Source organism: Strongylocentrotus purpuratus, unplaced genomic scaffold, assembly GCF_000002235.5.
Source record: "Strongylocentrotus purpuratus isolate Spur 01 unplaced genomic scaffold, Spur_5.0 spur5_scaffold_14, whole genome shotgun sequence".
Taxonomy (NCBI): Eukaryota; Metazoa; Echinodermata; class Echinoidea; order Camarodonta; family Strongylocentrotidae; genus Strongylocentrotus; species Strongylocentrotus purpuratus.
Window position 1 is genome coordinate 15,915,262 of NW_022145599.1, and position 23,452 is coordinate 15,938,713.

Genomic DNA, 23,452 nt, shown 5'->3' on the forward strand with positions numbered 1-23,452 from the left:
GGGAATGACCAATACAGAAAGAAAAGAAAAAATCTATCACTTTTTCTTTCTGTCTTACCTTACGTTAATCTTGGTTTCTTCCTTCTATCACTTTCTCTTTCTGTCTTTCCTTATGTTATTCTTTGTTTTTTCCTTCTTTCATTTCTCTTATGTTATTCTTTGTTTTTATCATTCTATCACTTTATCTTTCTGTCTTTCCTTATGTTATTCTTTGTTTGTTTTTTTCCTCCTTTCACCTTCTCTATGTTATTCTTTGTTTTTTAATTCATTCTATCACTTTATCTTTCTCTCTTTCCTTATGTTATCCTTTGTTTTTTTAATCATTCTATCACTTTCTCTTTCTGTTTTTACGTTTGATTTACGCTGCGATGTAGCATGATGACGTCATTTTGACGACGGGTCACTAGTTTTCTGACGAACCTCAAATCATCGATGAACGGGTTCGCAAATTTGGCCTGACGACGCCAGACGACCCGACGCATGCGCAAATCGCCGAAATGGCGTCATGACGTGACAAACGAAAACCCTAATAAAATAACAAGACCCATGTTTAATATAAGATGATGAAGCGGATCCTAATCGAATCAGTTGAGAGTGTACACTTGACCAGGCATTCATTTTGCTTAACATGTAATTTTACTAATGACCGGTCATTGGTAAAATCATGTTATAAAAACATTTTATAAAACAAATAAAACATCATCTTATAAAACAAATACTACACATCTAATGCCCTCACTGCCGCCTATTATTTGTATACGGGCTCATAATATCCTAGAAAGTAAACATATATGTACATTAAAAAAAAAAAAAAATCTTGTCATAATTTTTGTTGATATTCCGAACATATGTAAATGAGAATGTCCGAGATAATTATAAAATACATGTATTTGAAACAAGTCAAGTCAAGGTACATAATTCGATTCGATACACAGCGTGCTTTGATAACAATCTGTTTACCAATACAATCAAGCATCGTAAGCTTTCAAAGAAATTTTTGGTCAATCCATCTACATTTAGGCCAATTAAATATGAGAAAGGAGGGGGTTGCGGGTTTACGCATGTACATGAAATGAAATACTTTTTCTCGCTATCTTTATCTTTACTTTGAGTAAGCCCTACACTAAATTGCTATGTAATGACGAAGGTAGCAAGTTATAAACCCGGGGAGGGGGTGGGGGTAATCACATATTAAGAAATACGGGGATGTGCCACTTAAATGGGTCACATTTTCACCAAAAAATCCCTAAACATGGGTCCATTTTGAACAAGCATTTTATCCTGCCCCAAACAAAACCATGGTTGCTAAGCGACCGAAGAGGTTGGGTCATTCTCGTCAGCTTCGTTCGTAGGTTGTTCGTCGAATAACTCGGTAAGGCCTTTCATATCTTGGCCTTTCGAAGCCACGCCCTCTTTATCGGCGAGCCTTTGCAGGATATCGCCCTGTTGTCTGACCATCAACTTCAGAGCTGCCAACCTGTTAGGTATGATAACAATATAATAATTTGTATTAATCGTAAGGACAGCTAATCAGGGGTAATTATTCCCAAATAAGTCTATCATTTAGATCCTTTAACTACACGACAATGCGTTTGCACCCCAACTTCGTCCACACGATAGATCGCGGCGCCTGATTCTACAACATTGTACAGTTACATTTCAGTTTAAAGGCACACTGTACTACTTGTAGCTACTTGCTCCCTCTATATAGCAAACGATGCCTAATCGGTGCCTGTTGGTCCCCCGTGATCCTCTTTTTTTATTTAATTGAGAGCTGATTTGATGAGATAACCACCTGCAGTGACCTTGGAAGGAGGTCTAATCCTCCCTGGCCAAACGAGTACAGATGGGCTTTAAACTGAAACTACATTTCAGTAGAGCAGTGCACGTGTATTAGTTCACTCACGTGAATTTCTGTCTCTGTAGTTCCTCCAGCACGTGTTCTGCATTCCTGGGTTCAGATTTGTCATCCAGTTCGATCAGCGCCTCATCCTCGGGTGGGAAGAACTGGTAAACGATTAAATGAAAGGAGAATACAGACAGTCAATAATGAGCATTCATTTTTAATTTTTTTTTGGCCCACGAAAAATTAAAAATTGCACCCCCCCCCCCCCTTGAGCACCAGGGGTGGGGGCCTATCTCCAAAAAAAGGTAAAATTAACGTATTTTTACACGTTTTTTTCACTCAGAGGTAGGGGCCCGGGCCCCCCCCCCCCCCCGGATCCGCCACTGGGAGAAAGAGAGGGGATGGAGAAATGGAGAAAGGGAGTCTGCTTTTTCAACCTTTTTAGCGCTTAGAGACTTCGGTGGTAAGCGCTTTATAAGTAACGTTTTTATTATTATTATTATTAAAAAGAGAGAGAGAGACATAGACAGAAAGGGAAGAGGGGGCTACTTACCATTGAGGTGAACTTGCTTCGATAACGTTCCTTTTGAACTCTGACGATGTACTCGGACTGATAGAGAATCCTTTGAAGCCACAACGGACACTTGTTCTCCAGATGGTAGACGTAATCAGACTTCGATGGAAACATAATTACGTACAGAGAAAATAAACAAATAAACAGAAATATATCACAGATATGTACATCAGAATAATACACGTCCAAAAATAAAATAGTATAGTAACGAAATTGGATAAAATGGTAATCGTCTCAGTAAATAAAGTTAAGATAATATGTGTCGGCTTTTAATGATGATCCAGATTTAGATGGGTATACTAATGGGGTGGGGGGGGGGGGGTATCGAACAATTGTTTTGTTGTGGTTTTGAGGTTGTTATCTTAATGGTTTCAATAGTGAAACTCAACAAGAAGTCAACTTTATAGGCTTATATTGAATTTGCTTTCAAGTTCATCAATCAATGTTTCAATGGATAAAAGAAAACATGCAAATAAAGAAAGACAATTAACGCTTCCAAAAGTTATTTATTTATTTTGAATCAAACACCAAGAGGACAATAATTAAACAATTTTGGCGGATAATCATTGAAATTGGAACCTTGGGAAGCTAGGGAAGACTAAATAATACATTTGTTTTATTGCATAGCCGTTGCAGAAGCGGATACATATCCATGTCATTCAATCGAGATTAATTTTTACCTGAACACCATTTCTTTTGATGAACGCCTTCTTTCGGATTCCTTCAATATCTCCGACGGCAATACCGATCTAATGCAATATGTGATAGATAATCATGGTTAATAATTACGATAAGCATGTCTATCATGAAATCACGCCTTGCCCTCAGTGCGTCTGAAATGATTTTGCAGGGTTAAGGTTCAATAATGAATCTTTGAAGCAAACTTCATCAAACTTTTGGCGCTTAAGCCGGACAGACTTTGACAACGATGTACGTGTCAACAAAATACAGCACATTTCTAATGTCAAATGTTCTTTTGAATTCAATTTGTTTCTAAACAATAACTATGAACAGTCGGCCTTCTATCGAATTCAAACTAATGAGAAAATATTTCCTTGCATCAATTGCAGACGTAGAAATGCGTCATCGACACTGTGGTCTTTCAGTGGCGCAAGAGTTACATCGTCCGCAACGTGAATATAATATAATTATCAGTGAGAACACTGCGTTGAATTAATGGCGCACAGGCGCGTACGCAGGATTTTTTCAAGGGGGGGGGGGGGGGTTAACATTTATAAATCGGTCCGAAAATTTCGCAACGATTCAGCCAGCCGCTGAATAAGCGGGGGGGGGGGGGGGGTAAGAGGACACTTTTTTTTTTTGGTCTCAAAATTTGGAAATTTGACATTTTGCTCAGTTGGGGTGGGGGGGTAAGGTCACCTTTTTTAGGTCGGAAAAAAAAATCAAAAGGGGGGGGGGGTTAGGTTTTTTAGGGGGGTTTACATGCATAAAATTACCAAAGGGGGGGGGGTTACCCCCCCCCCCCCACCTGCGTACGTGCCTGATGGCGCATGTATTGGCTTCATAGGTCACGCTTTGCCTATTATTGTTATCAGATACGGTTGCTTTATACATATCATTTGATATGTACTATAACTTTGAAGACATACCGTGAGGTTGTTAAGAACCATCGGCATTAAGAAGACGAAAACCAGAAAGACAATGTATGCCGTCACTGTGTACGGTGTCAGATCGGTCTCTTCGTTGAATATGTCGTCCTTGTTCATCTCGCCCAGCATCATCGTCAGCACACTCATGAAAGCTAGATCTGCTGAAGAAAATCGGTACTGGGGGGTTCCATGGCAACGGGAAGGGGCAACAAGGAGAATAATGTAATAATGATTATTAAAATGGGGGAAAAAGACACTAATGATTATAATTATAATAATACAATAACAACAACAACAGTAATAATGATGATAACAACAATAATACAACTAATAATAATTTAATAATAATAACAACAACAACAACAACAACAACAACAACAACCTCTTTAAATTTCATTTAACGATTTTGCGTGAACATGCAATTTCACCAAATGGGCTGTTGACTTCGAATGATGAACGATTCCGAAATTACAAGGAGATCATCATATTTTGCCTGAACATAAGGTGACGATTGCCCCAATATTGACAGTTTCACTTTGAGGATACCCCTAGACTAACACATCGTACCCCAATTCTAATGAAGTATGGATAGCTTGTTTTTAATCATTTACAATTTTCTCAAACTGTTTTGTCTTCATAGATGATTCATCTGCTCTTCAAAAAGCACACGTGTTTCTCTTTTTGTTTGTATACAACTATTTTCTAAATCATTTGTCATTTATGTCTGACATAATAATGCCCCTCACTGATCATATCTCATTAATAAAGCAATTTTAGTTTTAGTATTGAAATTGTAAGTCAAACAACATTTCGATAGAATAGACTTTCGGAAATACATTCCGATCTTCGGCGTGTTCTCTCTCTCTACCTCTCTCTCTCTCCTTCCCCATCTCTCTCTCTCTCTCTCTCTCTCTCTCCCTCCCTCTCTCTCTCTCTCTCTCCCTCTCTCTCTTAGTAACTCGCTCTCTATCCCTCCCTCCCCTCTCGTTCTCCCCCTCCCTCTCTGTATCTCTCCCTCCCTCCCTCCCTCCCCCTCTCTGTCTCCCTGTCTCTATCAGTACCCCCCCCCCCCAAGGCCAAACCCCTCAGACGCTTTGCGCCAATATTGGTTCGAAACCCGAAATACCTGTTGACTGAAGACCATTCTAAATGTGGCGGAAAAAGCGATGACGAACATGACGAAAATAGTCATAGCCTGTAAGCAAAATAAGAAATCAAATCAAACGTCGGACCCAGATATTGAATCAATCTAACTATATCACTATCATTTCAATACGTCTCATTTGAAAGGATTATTATGTAAATTTCTATTATTCCATCTGTCTTTAAAATTACTGTTTGAGCAAACAAGATTGGGCAAGAGGGTTTATCGTTTTGTGCGACAGGGAAGGAATCTAATTGCCCTTCTCGGTTTTCGGAGTGCTTTATAACGGCACCTTGACGGACCATAAAAATGCCATAGTCATATAATAAAATATAAAATCTGTACATAAATGTGCGGGTTGGGACACCAAAGCCTCACCCTGCCCCACCCTACAAAAAGAGCAACAAATCCAATGTGCGTCTTTAGAAATTTCTCTCTTTTGTTTGATTGTTATTTTTCCACTTTTCTGTATCCATGTATATAGTAGGTCTATATGTGACTAGCCTGTCCCACAATCGTGCAATGACCATATTAATCACTAATTCCAAATACATGTAATGAAATAGAGTCATATAATCGCCAGATCGAAATATTCTACTCATTATAGAGTTTACAACGTCATGGAAATTCATGCAAGGTTATAATAATAACACAATCTTTCTTCTCTCCGTTTGGAAGTTAGCATTGGACCTACCTTCAGTAAAGATATCAGAGTTTCGATGAACATCAGGACATAAAGTCCAGTGGTCTTGTACCTGAGAGAGAAAAGAGAGTATACAAAATATACCTTCGTACCAACCAAGCTGCTTTCCATGAACATTAATGAATATACAGTAGGCTTGTGGGTGCACCATGTGAGAGAGAGGGAGGATTAAGGAGTCCTGAAAAGTACTCTCGGTAATCTTTCTTGAGGGGGGGTGTAGTCCCGAAAATTATGATTGCATTTTACCCCAGTCCCCCACATAAAAAAAATCCTCTGTACGGCCATGCATTATGGCTCAAGACATGGGCACACAGAAGATTTTTTTCTGTTGGGGCCGGGGGGAAATTCAATGAATTATTGATAATTATGGCATTTTCTTTGTTTTTTAAATTATTTGTGGGAACTGCCTCCTACCCTAGCCCCTGCTGCGTACAGTCATGGTTCAGTGGCAAAGCAATGGCCTCGTAACTGTGAGGCCCCATGATCAAAACCGTGTCGATGTGCTATATTAGTGCACTTTTGTGGGGTATTAATCCTCATTACTGTCATTTATGACATAAGGGCATAGGTCCCCTAGTTGATAAGCATAGTATCATGCACATGCTTAATCAGTCACACACAAAAAAACACTGGCAAATTATTATTCAATAAAATTTGAGAATGTATACTATTATCTGGATCGATTAGGAATAAATCATTGTCAAATAATTCCATAAAATGGGGTAAAAAAAACTTTATGAGCAACAGTGTATGTTGCTTTGTATCTTGTACCAAGTTAAGAAAGAAACAAAAAATTGATGTCATTGCTGGAAGTGTAAGCACCATCATGACGATGTAGAGGTATATAAAAGTTTTTGCTCAGTACGCCACTGATCATACTACACAAGACATATACGTTGAGACATTATATTGGCATTTGACATTAATAGAATATATAATGATAATAACAATAATGACAATTACAGTCGTAGTTATAGTAATAATAATATTAATGATAATAATGATAAGAATGATAATGATAATAATAATGACCATAATAAAAATAATGATACTATTACTTCTACTGCTGCTACTTTTATTACTACTAATAATGATAATGATCATAATAATGATAATAATTATATCAATAATAAGGAACTAAATAAGAAGTTCCTAGAATAATGGTTGAAACAACATCACAAAGCAAAAAAAAACGAAATAAATCTCGTTCATTATTCCTACCCTCTAAAGTACATGATGAACTTCATCCACGACAAGAAAATGGCGACGATACCGGCATTCCAGTTTTGGAAGCAAGGCACTCGGCCGGGAGGCAAAACATACATTATTGCGGTTGTTAGCGTCGCCCAGTCCACGAGGTTAGTCAGTTCGGTGAAATACTTCAAACGCTGTAATACAAGAGATACAGACATTTCAGTAAACTCATGCACTTTAATTACAAACTGCTTTATAAGTAAATCTTAGGTTGTCAGTTATGTCGATACATTAAGCATTTCCATGTTTCTTCTTTGCTGTAAAGTTTTTGCTGTGAGATTGGTACCAGCCCAGGGGGTCACTCCCAAGCACTGATCGCACAAAAATAAAAAAAAAGGGTACCTTTTCAGATTCACAGGTTCGGCGTCGTCTACGTTTTCCTTAAAAAGGGGTGTTTTTCAAGCACTGATCGCACAGGGTCATTTCAGAAAAAGTGCAATACGCCATTAGGGTCACTTTCTAATGTTGATGGACACGGGTGGGTAGCATTTGTGTGTGAGGGTGACCCCCCCCCCCCCCGTAGCAAGGAATTCTTTGAATGGTGTGAGCACTGAAATCGGTAGCCTAGCAGAGCACCTTGGGTGGTGGACAAGTGCGCCATAGAAATATCCAAGATCGTATTATCATTATCATCATCTTATTAATTTTGTTGTAAAAATTAAACAATTCATAAATTTATAGTGGTACAATATATATATATATATTTTTTTGCCTATTTAATTTGCCAACTTTTTGTTTTGTCATATGTACTGTACGTCGCTTTTCTGTCATATTGTTTGTGAGTTTTTGGTTTGTTTTTTATATATAAAATATCCAAAATATTTATTATTGTACTGGGGATTAGCCTCGACAGGCCCCTGGCCTTTGCTGGTCCCCCACATGTTTTTTTTTTTAATAAATATCTAAATATATTTAGTTGTTCTGTGTTTATGGACTTATATTTTGTTCGCTATTTGTTTCTCTTAATATTATCGTTTGTTAATGTTGTATTACTTTGCATTTGTCATATGTCTGTACATGTATGTATACTTGTTTTTTTTTTAACCACATGTGGAAATAAAACTTGAACTTGAACTTGAAAGGATAGATAGGAAGTTATACTGCAAACTTTGCACACACGAGTTATTGCATGTTGGACTCGTGACCAAATGTGACTTACTAGTGTGTACATTTCAGCAAGTTCTCCGAACACCATGGAACTGCAGTAGATGAGTATTGCGTAACCTAAATAGGCTGGTGCAGGGTCCGTGTACCACAAAGAATCCGTCTGTTTGAAATAATTGAAATAATCACCATGAATTGTCTTGTCTTGAGGTGGGAAGGGGAATGACCCATATATAAGGGGTAGGGTAGGGGTAGGGGTCCGGGTAGGGGTCCTACCCAGGTGGAAACAAAAACAGTTGGGGACCACTTGGGGGCAACTGGTACTGGTACCCGTTGATTCCAGTTAAGTGAACTGGTTTCAATATGGAAATTGGTATAGTGGAATCAACTGGAATCAACTGGTACTGGTATAATCAATAATCAATATTGCATGGCAATAGTATAGAGTCAATGGGTTTCAACTGGGATATACCGGTGCATGCGAAGTTTACCAGTTGTGTTAACTGGATTCAACTGGTACCAGTCAGTTGAATCCAGTTGAAACCAGTAAAATAAACTGTCACATATTTCAGTTGATACCAGTTGAAAAATCTAACTGGTTTCAACTGTTTTTTGACCTCCGGGATATCTATTTTAATTATCAATGATTTAACCCGTTCCCATTCTGCCTTCTCTATTTCTCTTTTACAGCATCTATACTATTGTTTTGTGGTTGTTGTTTTTTTTTGTCGGGAGGAGGGAGAGCAAGAGCCACCGAGCCCCCATAACTACGCCCAGGGGCGGATCCAGGATTTGCCGATAGGGGGGGGGGGGGGGGGGCCTAAAATGTGAAAATCGCGCCGACCAATATCTCGCTCAGTGGGGGGGTAGTGAGCATCATTTTTTGGGGTATATGACCCCGAAAATGTGAAAATCGAGCCTACCAATATCTCGCTCAGTGGGGGGGGGGGGGGGGGGGGGAGTATGCATCATTTATTTTTTGTATTTGACCCCGAAAACTTTTTTTTTTTTTTTATTAAAAAAAAAAAAAAAAAAAAAAGCCAGGGGGGGGCCGGGCCCGTCGGCCCCCCCCCCCCCGTGGATCCGCGCCTGACTACGTCAGGGATTCAGTCACTTACCTTCTCGCTATAGTAGAAAATGTCTCGCAGCTCTGGAAAGAGTGATACATTCATGGTTGGGCAGTGATTTAGTTTAGCGTCGACGTCGTTCCAATAAGCCGCTGGGGCGGCACAACGGCTACGCTGATGTATGCAGTAATGCTTGCCAAAAAGGCCACGTAGAACAACAGATCGATGTAGAAAAAGACCCGCGCGAAGCGATTCCTAAACAATCGAGCCAAAAGGAACGTTATGTTTTTTCTAATGTAATGAAATAAAGGCAACATTAATATGTTTTTTATGTAATAAAATAAAACCTTGGTTGAGAAGGGGTTTTGGGGAAACTTCCAAAGAAAAAAAAGACAAGTGCTCAAATAATCTTGATTTTTTTTTTTTTTTTAATTCGAAGTTGAAAAACTAGATGATGATGACAATGAAGAAACGAGGAGAAGAGGAATATGACAAGAAGAAGAAGGAGGAGGAGGAGGAGGAGACTGAGGAGACGATAAGACATATTTTAAAGAAAATGAATTAATAACTGCATGAAAAAGTAAGGAATGAAGGGTGTGATGAACTAGAGATAAAACAAATAAACAATTCATAATTTTGTCTATAAAACCTCTTTCAAATTATATCTAAAGCATACTTTTTAGGCTTCAATATAATATCAATAATAAATCTGAAATATGGAATTGTTTTATTTCTGGTACAACATAAAAGAAGGCTCAGATATATCATGCGGACAAAACTCTTACCATTTTCTTTTCAGGGCGCTTTGTGACAATTCATGGGCTAGAAGTCTTTCGCGTCCGTACTGACACATTGTCTGTCAAGTAAACAAAAAAATACGAGCATTAATTATATAGGCACCATACTACAAATGCAGAGAAAATGGCAGATGAATAGGAATAGTAAAAAGGTTGCCCCAATAATACTGAAATTGTTTATCTCATGGTAATTCCCATTAAGAAGAAGAAGAAGAAGAAGAAGAAGAAGAAGAAGAAGAAGAAGAAGAAGAAGAAGAAGAAGAAGAAGAAGAAGAAGAGGAAGAAGAGGAGGAGGAGGAGGAGGAGGAGGAGGAGGAAGAAGAAGAAGAAGAAGAAGAAGAGGAAGAAGAAGAAGAAAGAAGAAGAAGAAGAAGAAGAAGAAGAAGAAGAAGAAGAAGAAGAAGAAGAGGAGGAGGAGGAAGAAGAAGAAGAAGAAGAAGAAGAAGAAGAAGAAGAAGAGGAGGAGGAAGTAAATGAAGAAGAAGAAGAAGAAGAAGAAGAAGAAGAAGAAGAAGAAGATTGAAGAGAAGAAGAAGAAGAAGAAGAAGAAGAAGAAGAAGAAGAAGAGGAGGAGGAGGAAGTAAATGAAGAAGAAGAAGAAGAAGAAGAAGAAGAAGAAGAAGAGAGAAGAAGAAGAAGAAAAAGAAGAAGAAGAAGAAGAAGTGGAAGAAAAAGAAGAAGAAGAAGAAGAAGAAGAAGAAGAAGAAGAAGAAGAAGAAGAAGAAGAAGAAGAAGGGAGCAACAAGCAAACGTTGGCGCCACCCGGATCTAAACTTACCCTGACGGCGAAGTATCGATATCCGTTCGCTCTTGTCGATTCATCGTCTGGCCCGGGGTCAATGTATTGATATTCATACTTCACCTATTAAAGGTAATACAAAGTTTTGGTATGGGGTCATGAACTTGGTTCAAATGAACATAATGGAAGCATATACGATCCTACAATATTCAGTGATCGTTGTCGCGGTCGAAATTGACTCTCAAGTTATGAAATTGTAAATAGTACACATTTTATGTTGAATAGCTCCCTCTCAAGGTCAAGATATTAATTAAACTATAAAACAATGTTTATTGACTAAAATCGACCGATTAGATATTCTCGTTCGGAAATTATATACCACAACTACATACTCTGAGATTGTCATGATAGCAGCTACCATTATACGGACGTAGGAGCTATTTGAAATTCATCAACATTTACCGGGAGTACCGGTAAATCTTTATATTCCATTTTTCTCAAAAGCAGAAGTGTTTTAGGGGCTAAAATTTCTGGTGTTTTTAATACATCCACAGGGGCATCCAAATATATCAAAATTGTAAATAATCACTATCCACCCATTTTTCAAAATTTCCCAAAACTTTGTAATACCTTTAAGAAGAAATATGGTATTGTTATATCTTGACGACTTGTATACGTTGGGATAAAAGAGATGCGCATAAGCTGAATTTCGTAATAATATTTCAACTATCAATGGCATTTTTGCCTAAACTATATATTTTCATTTACTATTCAAAATGTTTTTGTTAATATGAACCCTGCCTCTCCCGTTCCAGGATGTGTAATGTCTGGTTAATAAAACAATTCTAGTAAACTGAATATCTCAATAATTGTTCAATCATTTATGCCACTGTGACATCTATTTTATGTGTGTTAATTATTAGTTTTGGTTGGTAATTTGTAGAAATGCTAGAGCGCCGCAATGGCAGCACAGCTAAAGCCGGGGTAATAATCTCCAAGTTTGGAAGCATCACTATATTTCGGTTGCGTTTATCTAGGAAATTTTTGGCTAGAATCAGGTTTCTCAAACGTCTTTCAGGCAAATTTAGAAGTAGATAAACGCAAAGCCTTTTTCAAACGTCTTTAGATATGGGCATATCTAAAGACGCAAAAAGGTGCGTTTTGAATGTGACATACAGCCAGAATCACGTTTCTGAGAGATCGATAAACGCAAAGCTGTTTTGAACCTCACATACAAATATGACCACCCAGGTGTTGTGTACAAGCATACGTGTGAAGTTGACCTCCGAGAAACTGTCTGCTTCCCGGGTCAAAACAGCTGGGCAGACACAAGGCCTTTATTTTGAATCGTGAAGGGTAGATAAACGCGACATCCCGCAAATCACGATCGTATAGTGGGGTACGATAGTGGGGTTCGATAGTGGGGTACGATATGTACATATCTAGTGGCAAGCCTAGATAAACGCGCTCTATTCGAATAAGCGCTATATAAAAACTGAGTATTGTTATTATTATTATTAGACAGACAACGGTGCCCTTAGAAACAACCATATTAAGCGCATAATGAATGTTGTGTATTATTATTTTTATTATGTTAAAGATACTCTACTCATCTTTTTTCATCTCAAAACAAAACTAAACTGAACTAAACTGTGAAACGAGAATATAATTGCTTTCTTATGAAAAAGGTAATCTATAAAATGCAGACTAAAACACACAATAAGGAAGATCTTTGAAGAAGCTTTTGCTTGAATTTATGTACGTATTCAATATTTATTACCATCTGCAAATACTTCTGATTTAAATTGCATGTGCTTACGTCATAGGATGTAGTATGTTGATCTGTGTATGTCTTGTGAACGCATCGGTCCATGACGAGGAGGGCGACGTCGGGGAGCTTTTCGATGAGGGCCTTCATGGGCGAGATCATAAAGTCATCCTTACTCTGCATGGCAATTCTCCAGCTAAACAAGGAGTTGAAATTATGTGAACAAGTAATAAAGATGTATTAATATTTTCTTTAAAAATAAACGTTGTATTTAATTGAATTAAGTAAAGAAATTGCTTTAATTCATGCATTTAGACTGTTTGGAGCCGAAAGGGCGTTAACTTTGTCTAAAAAGTATAAAGAGTTATTGCCCTTCTGGCTCAAAACAGACGTTTAGGGAGAAAAATAATGCAATTTATGTAGACTTTCAGAAAAATCATGTGTATATTATTGACATAAAACAACATTACTGTGTGAATTTTGATTAATTAACTCGAGTGCATAACGTGAATTAACAACTCCCGATGACCCTCTAACGTTTTGAAGGGGGGGGGGGGCAGTCCCCGAAATATAAAGATTTATTTCAGGGCCCTGTCATGCGCATCTTTTTCTTTCGAAATGAGGCGGCCATTACCTGGCCATTACGCCCCTGGATGATTACCTAAGTTTATGCATAATCATCCTCCTCTGTTCTTTTGATAATAGCTGCAGCAATTCCTCCCTTTAAGTTGTAAAAACTTACTCTTTGCTCTTGATGATAGCTGCGGCTATCTCGCCGTGGTCACCGTCAATGGCTAGCTCTAGAGGAGTGAACCCTTCGTTGTTTGAGGCAGACTGGTCGGCTCCGGCACGGATCAACAGGTTGGCTGGTCCGATGTGCCCCGCATCAATGCACAGATGAAGGGCCGAGTTCTGCAGGTGTGAGGTTTAAAGGTCTCTTTTCCATGAACTGTGCCTTAAAACCCCACTGCACTAGTTTGCAGGAGGGACTAGACCTCCCTGCATGGTCACTGACAGGCGGGTATCTCATTAAATAAGCTCTCAATTAAGATAAGAAAAAGGGGATCATGGGGACCTTATATTTAAAAAAAAGATGTTGTATTGCCCTTTGCGACCGACCCAAAAATCTTGAAATCTACGGTCAGGTTTTAATTTATTTTTTTTTAAACCGTTTTTTAGAAGTAAAAAATGTTTGATAAATTAAAAAAATTATCTATTTAAGCATTCAAAACTGAGAAATCTTAGCCAAAGAGGGAGAAAAAAAAAGAAGAAAAAAAAAAATCCGACCGACCGACCCATGTTTTGGCACCTAAAGGGCAACGCAACATTTTTGTTTAGGCCTAATGACACTTTTCTATTTGTTTTGCAGAGAGGGGGAAGCAGTATCTAATCGTCCCCGGGTTTTTAACTCATTTGTCACTGAGGATGTGTGTGATAGTTCGTCGTCACCACCATAGCCGTTTTTGTTAAATGGTTGCTCTAAGAATTGTGTCAATAGATGTATGCTTCACTGTTAGAACGGTGTTTAAAATATCACTGTTTAAAAGAATGTTGTTTAAAAAAGTAAACAACGTTGTTCAAAATCGAAAAATCAGTGCTCGATTGACTTAAACAACTATGTATTAAAAGACAAAAATATTTAATTAAACAGAGTTGTTTAAAAAGTCCCGGGGGCGTCGTCGATATTTTCTCAACGCGATTGCAATTTGCGCACACACATGCGATTTGCACAAAGTACGTACATAATACATGCATGCAAGCATGCAGTGCAAGTGCATACGAAAATGGCGGAACAAGGGCAAGGCGACGACTTGGTTCTTCTCGGCTTCGCCGATGGGGTTTAGGTGAAGTTATAGAGACAAATAATAATGTTGTCTGTCACTGCCATGAATATGATGAACAAATGTTGAAGTAAATTGGCAACAAGCTCTGCATGTTACAGTGTATACATCGTTGTGATTATTGCAGGAGTGGTTCCAGCGCCCCCCCCCCCCCCCCCACTCAGGTTTCGAAATGACCGCATGCGTGTTGCCAAAATGTCCGGTAAAGGGGTACTTTTCGTGCGACAAAGTCCGGCCCGAGAATTGTTAAAAAAAGGGGTGTATTTGACTTTTCACCCGGAGATTTCTTTAAAAAGGGGGTGTTTTTTCTTTTTTTCTCTCATCTCTTTGGACTCCTGAGAAATTATTCCGAATTTAGGGGGGTACATTGAGCATTTTTCCTGATTTAGGGGGGTCTCCAAGGCAGGAAAAGCCCGCGAAAAGCCCGCGAAAGGGGGGTTCGGAAATGTTGGCAGTCCTCAGATAGGGGGTGCTTTCAAAAAGAGGGAACGAGCATATGCGTACCCTAAATAACACTGAGTGGGGGGGGGGGGGGGGGCCGGGGGTTCCAGTAGGTCATTTCACAAATTCAAACAACCAGATAATAACCATTAAACAGTTCTGTTTAAAATTTAAGCAACTCCTTTTAAACAACCCAGTTGTGCATTAAAACTGAATAAACAACAGTTGCTTATTAATTTAAACATTATTGTTTAAAATTTAAACAACTTGCTTTAAACAACCGAGTTGTGCAGTTTTATTACTAAACAACTGTTGTTTAAAAGGTTTCCTAATTTTTAAACAACTAAGTGTTCAAAATGTAAACAACCTTAATTTGTTTAATTTTTAAACAACGTTGAGCGATTCACCGGTTAACTCGGGGTTGTTTAAAATTTTAAACAACTTGTTTAATTTTTTTCTAACAGTGTTGAGAAAAGTATGAGATTGTACCTTATTCTTGTCTAAGGCGTGGATATCGCAGTTGTTTTCAATGAGGATGCTCATTGTTTCCACGTGGTTATTCATTGCTGCCAGCATCAACGCCGACCGGTGGAAGTCATTGCTGAAATGAATCATAACAAAATCAATGAATAACGGTAAATAAGCTAGATTTGTTTCAAGTCCTCACATTACGATGTTAAAGATAAACTTGAGTTCTGGTTAAAAAAAGAAAAGGAATTCTCACAGAATCTAACGAAACTTACACTGAATGTTCGAGATTACAAATAAATGTCATGTGCCAAACAATTTTGGAAGAAAATGTATGCTGGCTGAGTAATGAGCATAGAAAGATAAAGAAATCAAGTAGTACTAGCACCGACACCATTTGTATTGTCCCATATACATCTTTCTACTTTTTGTATGGTGTGCTTGTTACTTATCAAGACTGAGCCAAATTTGTTATGAATTTGATGACTCCAGAACCTTGCAGTACACACCAATACTTACATGCATAATTACATGATCAACTTTTTCTGATGCATTCCACACCTTTTCTTTCACAATGCAATCGCGTTACCAGAACTCACCTTTATCTTTAATATTGAAATAGTTGGTAAAAATAAAAACTTGGATACAGCTTGAGAGGCTTACCGAGGAAGAGCTACTCTGAAATAATCTTTTAATCCGATCTCATGGCGATAAAACAAATTTTGCAATTAGTCATCTATAGTAGATGTCAAACTATTGGAAACTGTTTTTCTCGTCCTGATAGTATTAAATCATGACAAAATGATGAAGGGGAAAAAAAAATCGATTATGAATGTTTGCGACATTCATTCAGCACAGGCTATTGTATCGCTGATTCGCTGCTTGTGGCTAAAGGCGGTCATGGTGTGCCAATTCGACGTCATTTTAATGATTCTTCCTTTCAGTTTGATTCTGTAGACATACATAGAAATTTTCCACATTTCAAGTTTTTATGTAATTAATAAGAACCCATTATCACATTTTTTCTGTATTCCAAATCACGTACCTTGTAGAACAAAATTTACTTTAAGTTTTAATAAGTAGTTGACTTATCGATTGTAGATATCATTTATTCGGTGTAGAAAGCATCATCAGCATAACGCAGAGACTAATTGGTCTATATAATCACATTTAATACTTTCATTAATAAGGTATCTATTGTCATTCCTATAACAACTTAAAGGGAGTGTAGCCTGACGTGACTACGTGTCTTTCCCGTGGCCTGACTCGGGGACAATCGGCGTGTAATATACGCGAAACCGAAGCGTGAGGAGAACTTCGGTCTGTTTCGCGAACGCTGACCATGTTAGAGATTAAGTCGCTGACTACAGTTGTCCAAAAAAGACGTAGATGTCGTTAACCAGTATTTGCCAAGCCACACTCCCTTTAACATTGTTACCATATAGATGATAGATGTTATCCCTTACACACTCGTGATGTCTGCTCCGATCTTGAGGAGAGTCTTGACGAGATCACGGTGGCCATGGTAACAGGCTGTGAGTAACGGTGTCATCCCATCCTGGTCTTCATCATTCAGGAGCAATGGGGTCTGGCGGAGAAGCTCCTCGACACATGTTACATAACCAGCTCTGAAATGGGACAATATATATGATAACAGACATGTGAGGTTATACAAGTGCTATGAATATCCGTCATCATCATTTTCGTCGTAGTCCTCGAAATCATCATTATCGTCACCATCATCATCATCATCATCATCATCGTAATATAAATTATATCTGTAAAGCGCTTTGAGAGGGCCTGCGGTCCTGGAAAGCGCTCTATAACTATTATTATTATTATCATCATCATCATTATCATCATCATCATCACCAACATCTCTATCACCATTTTCGGTACCATTATGAATATAGGCCTAGTGTCGGCAGAGACGGACTTACTGAGCTGCGACATGGACTGGGGTCTTCTCTGACACATCCTTCACTTCACCTTTGACCTCGTATTGGATCATCTTTTTGATCATCTGAACATTTAAGAAAATGATATCAATCAACGTTAATGATTAATGCAAATCATTTAGCAGAAATTTTAGAATTGCTCAAGTCAATTTAAAATAGCTGGTATAAAAAAGCGGAATATTATATTTGTTTTTCTTCTTTTCTTTCTATTTGTCAGTGATGTTTTACCCATTTAATTATTATATTATTGTTATTGTTTTTGTTGATCATGCTGTTGTTATTATTAGGTTGTGTTGTTGTTGCTTTGTTGTCTTGAAGATAGTATTAGATTAAGTCACTGCCCTAAAAAAAAACTGCCTAAAAAAACCTAATGCGGCTATGTTTAACAAAAATAGTATTTTGTGATAAGCGCCGTAGGTTCTGGCTATAAAGAGCGAGCTTTCGTCAATTTTAGCCAAAGTTAAGGCCTACCTCAACATTTCCTGCCTCTGCCGCGTAATGCAAAACCGTCTGCTCATAAATATCTCGAATTTCTAACAAACTGTAGCCGCCGTTTTTCAGCAGGAACTCTACGAAACTCAGATGGTCCATCTCTGCTGCCCAGTGTAACGGAGACTTGTGGTGTATGTCGGAGACTGTGTGGAGGGAACACATCGTCAGTGTGATGTATAGGAAATGATATTGCATAATGTGGAAACGCCCTAAACCCAGAAACAGTCGATGGAATCAAAGTTGTCGCTATATACGGTGTATGATATGGGGGCGCGATCCACAAATTAAACATGTCAGGCATAAAAATAATGTCAAAGTGGTGTCGACAAAACTGAAAGCAAAATAACATCCTCTTTGCTCGTTGGAAATTTCTGCAAACTTGTCGAAAAAAACTTTAGTCCAGTATCTCCATTATAAAATGTCTACAGACCCTTGGTGCACATGCATTCTACGTTATTCATTTCCATATTTTACGGAGTATATGAACAGTTTGAAAAACACACTAGTACAACCTGAATGCTTCTTGCAACTTGACTTATGCAAGGTACGTTTCTCATGTTGTGTCATGATTTCATTCTAAAGTGGTTGTGATTCGTACAAGAAGACACATGAGATTCATTAAAACATGGGAGACCAATATGACAAACATTTGGGATTTTTAGATATTAAAAAGATAAAAACTAGGAATATCATTCTCGGCTCACCAAACATGTCAGCTCCTCGGGTTAGTAACAGCTCACCGGCCGGAGTATGGCCCTTCCAAGCAGCGCAGAGAAGGGGCGTAAAACCACTGTTGTCGATCTCGTTGATCAAACACCCTTCATGAATTAGCAAGGCGATGGTCTCGACTTGGTTGTATAAGGTGGCTCTGTTTCAATTAATCAAAAAATATATAACTATGCATATATTGCTGGACAGGAAAAACATAGGCAGATGACATTGGTGTCGATCTAAACTGCTGAAGGTATAGTCGTTGTCAGCATCAAGTAATGTTTGTGTTGTTATTGGCGCCACGCCGACTTTTTGTAAATAATCATTTCTAAAATGTTATGATAGTACTTCTGGATTTTACATGGACCTATACTGATATTAAGAGATCAAATTAAAGCAATTTCTGTAAGATCATTACCTTATATACCACGTAGCCATGTGTGCCCCTCTCCCCATATCTGACGGAGAGAAAATCCTAACCGACGCCCCATCCCTGTAAACACTGCAGCCACTATACCTTGCAATGTGGCGCACAGCCAGTGAATTGACATTTGCTCCTGCGACAATTGCTTCGGGCTTTATTTATTTCGTTAAAGTTAATAGGGTTGCTTTTGGGTTTTAGGTTAGGTTTAGGGTACGCGGTACGGGATAGGGTTAGGTATATTCTTGGGTCCACGGTTGCGGTTAAAGTGTCAGTTAGTGTATAGGAATGTGACTGGGAGCAATTGTCGCAAGAGCAAGTCACGGTGTCACACAATAGACCGGTTTACCCACAAATTCAATTTTTATTGCATACTTTTTAAACAAAGGTCGTTCTTGATATAATCCTGAAAGCTTGCAAGAGGTTTGCCCGACATAGCATCAAGCACTAGCAGGCGCGGATCCAGGGGGCCGAGCGGGCCTTGCCCCCCCCCCCCCCCGCAAAAAAAAAGGAGAGAGAAGGAAAGAAGGGAAAGGGAAAGGGAAAGAGGAGAGAAAGGGGAAAAAAGAAGAAGAAGAAGAAGAAAAGAAAAAAGGGAAGAAGGAGATCGGGGGGGGGGGGAGGAAGAAAGGAAAGGGAAAGAAAAAACGAAAAAGAGGAGATAAAGGGAAGGACAAAAGAAGAAGAAGAAAAGAAAAGAAGGGGGATATAAGTTGCAATTTCCCGCCAACTAGTTGTGGATCGGGGGGAGGCCCTAGCCTCCCCCCCCCCCCCCCCCCCCCCCCGTCCCCGCTAAAAAAAAGAGAGAAGGAAGGAAAAGGAAAAGAGGAGAGCTAAAAGGGAACAAAAAAGAGAGAAAGAAAAAAAATAAAAGGAGAAATGAAGCGGAGATCAGTTGCGGTTAATCCCGCCAACAATGTGTGGAGCGGGGTGGGGACCAAAATGACCTTGCCCCCCCCCCCCCCCCCCCCCAGCAAACCTAAAAGAGAGATAAGGAAGGGAAGGGAAAGGGGAAGAGGAGAAAAAGGGAAAGAAAAAAAAGAGAATGAAGAAAAGTAAGGGATATCAGTTGCAATTTCCCGCCAACAAGGTGTAGATCGAGAGGGGGGGGGGGGGGCCACTGGCGTACTGATAGGAAGGGGGGGGGGGCTTTGGAGAAATAGAATTCAAACGTGGTTTATTTCTAATTCCATAACGGTAGTTTACAAATAATGCTGAAATGAGATAATTTTCCGAGATTTTTCCTCACTTTATGCGTTTGTTGGAAAATGACAAATTCCTAAATTTACAGCCAGGCAAGAAAATGCTTCCTGAGATGCCTACATATCAGGGCCCGCGGAACGGCGGGGATCGGGATCCTCGAGCCCCCCCCCCCCCCCAACACTTTCTTTGAAAAAGTATATTAAAGAGAAATAGAAAGAAAGAGAGCGAGAAAGAAAAAAATAGTCAACTGCCAGTGTCACATACAGAATATTGGTCACATTATAATGGGGTATCAAAATATACTCATCTGACCATGATTAAATGCCTAAAACCCCAAGGGCTCTGCCCCTGGATTCCACCTAGGGCCCTAAGGCGGGCCCTTAGATTCTCAACTGACGGTCATTTAATGCCTAAAACCCTTGATTTCTGGGGGCTCTGCCCCCTGGACCCCACGCCAAATAGTGTCCTGCCAGTGTCACAAATAATAAGGTATCAAAAATGCTCATCTGACCGTAATTAAACGCCTAAAACCCCTGAGCTTCCGTGGGCTCTGCCCCCTGGACCCAACCAAGAGCCCTTAGGCGGGCCCCTTGATACTCATCTGACCGTAATTGAGTGCCTAAAACCCTTGAGATTCCGGGGCTCCGCCCCCTGAACCCCAAGCCAATTAGTGACCTGCCACTGTAACAATTAGGTATCAAAAAAATGCTCATCTGACCGTAATTAAATGCCTAAAACTCCTGAACTTCGGGGGCTCTGCCCCCTGGACCCCGCCTAGTGCCCTAAGGCGGACCCCTGAATGCTAATCTGACCGTAAATTAAAAGCTTAAACCCCTGAGCTTCCGGGGCGGACAAAGTATCAACATAATTATGTTGCGTAGCCAGGGGGGCGGTGGGGTGGTCCCCCCAATAAACGCCGGCCAAAAAAAGAGAGGAGTGAAAAGGAAGAGAACTTAGGAAGAAAGGGGAGTAGACAAAGAACATTTTTGAAATTCAGACAAGGATTAAGAGTCGAGACGGTACAACGAATCGTCTTCATTCTCTAATGAATTAATGAAACGTCAAAGCTTCCGCGCTTCGCGCGGGGAGGGGAGGGGGAACTGAATTCAGACGAGAATAATTTTGAAGAACGGTACAACGAATCGTCTTCTTTCTCTAATGATTTAATGAAACGTAAAAGCTTCCGCGCTTCGCGCGGGAGGGGGGGAAACTGAAATCAGACGAGGATTAAAAATCATAACGGTACAACGAATCGTCTTTTTTCGCTAATGATTTAATGAAACGTGAAAGCTTCCGTGCCTCGCGCGAGAGGGGGAAACTAATTTTTTTTCGAGAGCGGTACAACAAATCTTCTTCTTTCTCTAATAATTTAATGAAACGTCGAAGCTTCGAAACTGAAATTAGACGAGGATTAAAAGTCATAACGGTACAACGAATCGTCTTTTTTCGCTAATGATTTAATGAAACGTAAAAGCTTGGGGAAAAACTGAATTTAGAAGAAGATTAAGAGTCGTTAACGACACAACGAATCGTCTTCTTTCTCTAATAATTTAATGAAACGTCGAAGCTTCCGCGCTTTGCGCAGTGGGGGGGGGGGGGGGAGGGGAGGGGGAAACTGAATTTAGACAAGGATTAAGAGTCGAGAACGGTACAACGAATCGTCTTCATTCTCTAATGATTTAATGAAACGTAAAAGCTTTCGCGCTTCTCGCGGGATGGGGGGGAAACATAATTCAGACGAGGATTATTTTTGGGAATGGTACAACGAATCGTCTTCTTTCTCTAATAATTTATTGAAATGTCAAAGCTTCCGCGCTTCGCGGAGGAGGGAGGGGAAAAACTCGCTCCTCCCTGCACCCACCCACCCCTAATTACGTCACTGCTGGTCACCATTACGTACCAATATTTGGCTCGCATAATTTCAAATTTGGGCCTCCCCCCCCCCCCCCCCCTAAGAAATCCTGGATCCGCACCTGAGCACAAGTCACTAGATCACTAGATCCCCAGGAAAGAACATACATGAATTCAAATTGCACAGCCTATATTCCCAAACTATCGACCAACTTCAATTAAAGGTTTATAATGTTGACAAATGAATATTATATTAATCTGCGTATTTTTAGTGTGCATTTGTGCCAATGAAACGATAAATCTACATCATAGAAGCGACATGATGGTGACATCCTTCATACGATAATTAATCATTTTGAGAGACTGACCTATGAAGAGGTGTCATGCCTTCATCGTCCTTCATGTCAATGTCGGCCCCGTTCTGAATCAAATATAAAGCTACAGCAGTAGATCCGTTGGTGGCTGCGATGTGAAGGGGGCCCATGCCGTTCTTCTTCACGAGATTCGCGTTCATGCGATAACCCAGCAAACGTTCAATCACCTGTAAGATTGTATTACACATTTTACTTATTTTACTTTGATTCTTCTTTTACTTTTCATGTATCATATATTGCTGTTGTTGTTTTTGTTTACTTTCATGTCGTTACTATTTTTTTATCAAGTTTTTTTTGTTGTTGTTGTTTGTTTAACAGTATGGCTCCCTTGTAAAGCAGCCCCTTCCCCTCCCCCTCCCACCCATGAGGCTACAATGTCTTTATATAGAAAACTTATAGAAAATAACGAATATACAACCAATGACATAACAGACGATATAAATCTAATGATTATTGACTGAACGTGCAGATAAAATCTTAGTTGTCTTTGCAACTTCGTAATGCATACAAAGGTATCTTGGTATACTAAAGAAATAACTCGTACGTCTATTTGCAGTTCGTGTACTGTAAAATTTACGTCGTTCCTTATTTCTGATGGGAAGGGGTATAGGATAAAGTTAGAATAAACCTCATGGAAATAAAAAGGTATACATCACTCACATCACTGATGATATTATAGCCTTTCCGAATCCCTCCTAGAAAGCAGCTATGATGGATGAAATGTTTTTTCATTTATTTTAAACAAAAGAGGAAGAATTGCGACAGGGCCTTCACGAATCTATGTTGAATCTTACCTCCGTCCGTCGTTTAGAGACAGCGAGATGCAGACATGTATTACCATCATTGTCTTCATTATTGATGTACTCTTCGATATTTAGGCCAGTCTGATGAGCTGGGAGAGAGAGGGGGAGGTGGAGGTGGAGAGAGAGGGGGGGGGTAGAGAGAGAGAGAGCGAGAGGTGGAGAGAGGAGAGAGGGAGGGAGAAAGATAGAGAGAGAGAGAGAGAGAGAGAGAGAGAGGGGGGAGGAAGAAGGGGTTACAGAGATATCAGAGAGAGAGAGAGAGAGGAGAGAGGAGAAAGAAAGG

At 39.5% G+C, this 23,452-nt stretch overlaps 2 protein-coding genes across 2 annotated transcripts; both read right to left on the reverse strand.

Annotated features, from left to right (window-relative positions):
* Positions 1-311: 311 nt before the first annotated feature.
* Positions 312-9,407, reverse strand: LOC578286 (transient receptor potential cation channel subfamily A member 1). The gene is made up of 10 exons (XM_030985109.1): positions 9,354-9,407; positions 8,291-8,398; positions 7,099-7,265; positions 5,869-5,929; positions 5,157-5,225; positions 4,031-4,207; positions 3,101-3,169; positions 2,400-2,519; positions 1,907-2,007; positions 312-1,477 (listed from the first exon to the last, which is right to left on the reverse strand). The coding sequence occupies exons 1-10, from the start codon at positions 9,405-9,407 to the stop codon at positions 1,306-1,308; spliced, it is 1,098 nt and encodes a 365-aa protein (XP_030840969.1). The 3' UTR covers positions 312-1,305.
* A 14-nt stretch (positions 9,408-9,421) lies between these two features.
* Positions 9,422-22,554, reverse strand: LOC105444791 (ankyrin-3-like). The gene is made up of 11 exons (XM_030985110.1): positions 22,361-22,554; positions 18,511-18,674; positions 17,786-17,949; positions 17,297-17,379; positions 16,823-16,984; positions 15,378-15,489; positions 13,349-13,518; positions 12,658-12,802; positions 10,878-10,961; positions 10,088-10,158; positions 9,422-9,557 (listed from the first exon to the last, which is right to left on the reverse strand). The coding sequence occupies exons 1-11, from the start codon at positions 22,552-22,554 to the stop codon at positions 9,422-9,424; spliced, it is 1,485 nt and encodes a 494-aa protein (XP_030840970.1).
* Between the last annotated feature and the right edge of the window lie 898 nt (positions 22,555-23,452).

Bases quoted from the DNA above. Each gene is read 5' to 3' on its own strand.
- LOC578286 (XM_030985109.1), bottom strand. From the start codon at position 9,407: ATGAATGTATCACTCTTTCCAGAGCTGCGAGACATTTTCTACTATAGC. The intron at 5,930-7,098 runs GTAGGAATAATG...TTTCTCTCTCAG, and splicing joins TTCATCATGTACTTTAGAGG to GTACAAGACCACTGGACTTT. The intron at 2,520-3,100 runs GTAAAAATTAAT...TTTCCATCGAAG, and splicing joins TCAAAAGAAATGGTGTTCAG to TCTGATTACGTCTACCATCT.
- LOC105444791 (XM_030985110.1), bottom strand. From the start codon at position 22,554: ATGTGTAATACAATCTTACAGGTGATTGAACGTTTGCTGGGTTATCGC. The intron at 18,675-22,360 runs GTCAGTCTCTCA...TAATTGAAACAG, and splicing joins GGCATGACACCTCTTCATAG to AGCCACCTTATACAACCAAG. The intron at 10,159-10,877 runs GTAAGTTTAGAT...TTTACTTGACAG, and splicing joins ATCGATACTTCGCCGTCAGG to ACAATGTGTCAGTACGGACG.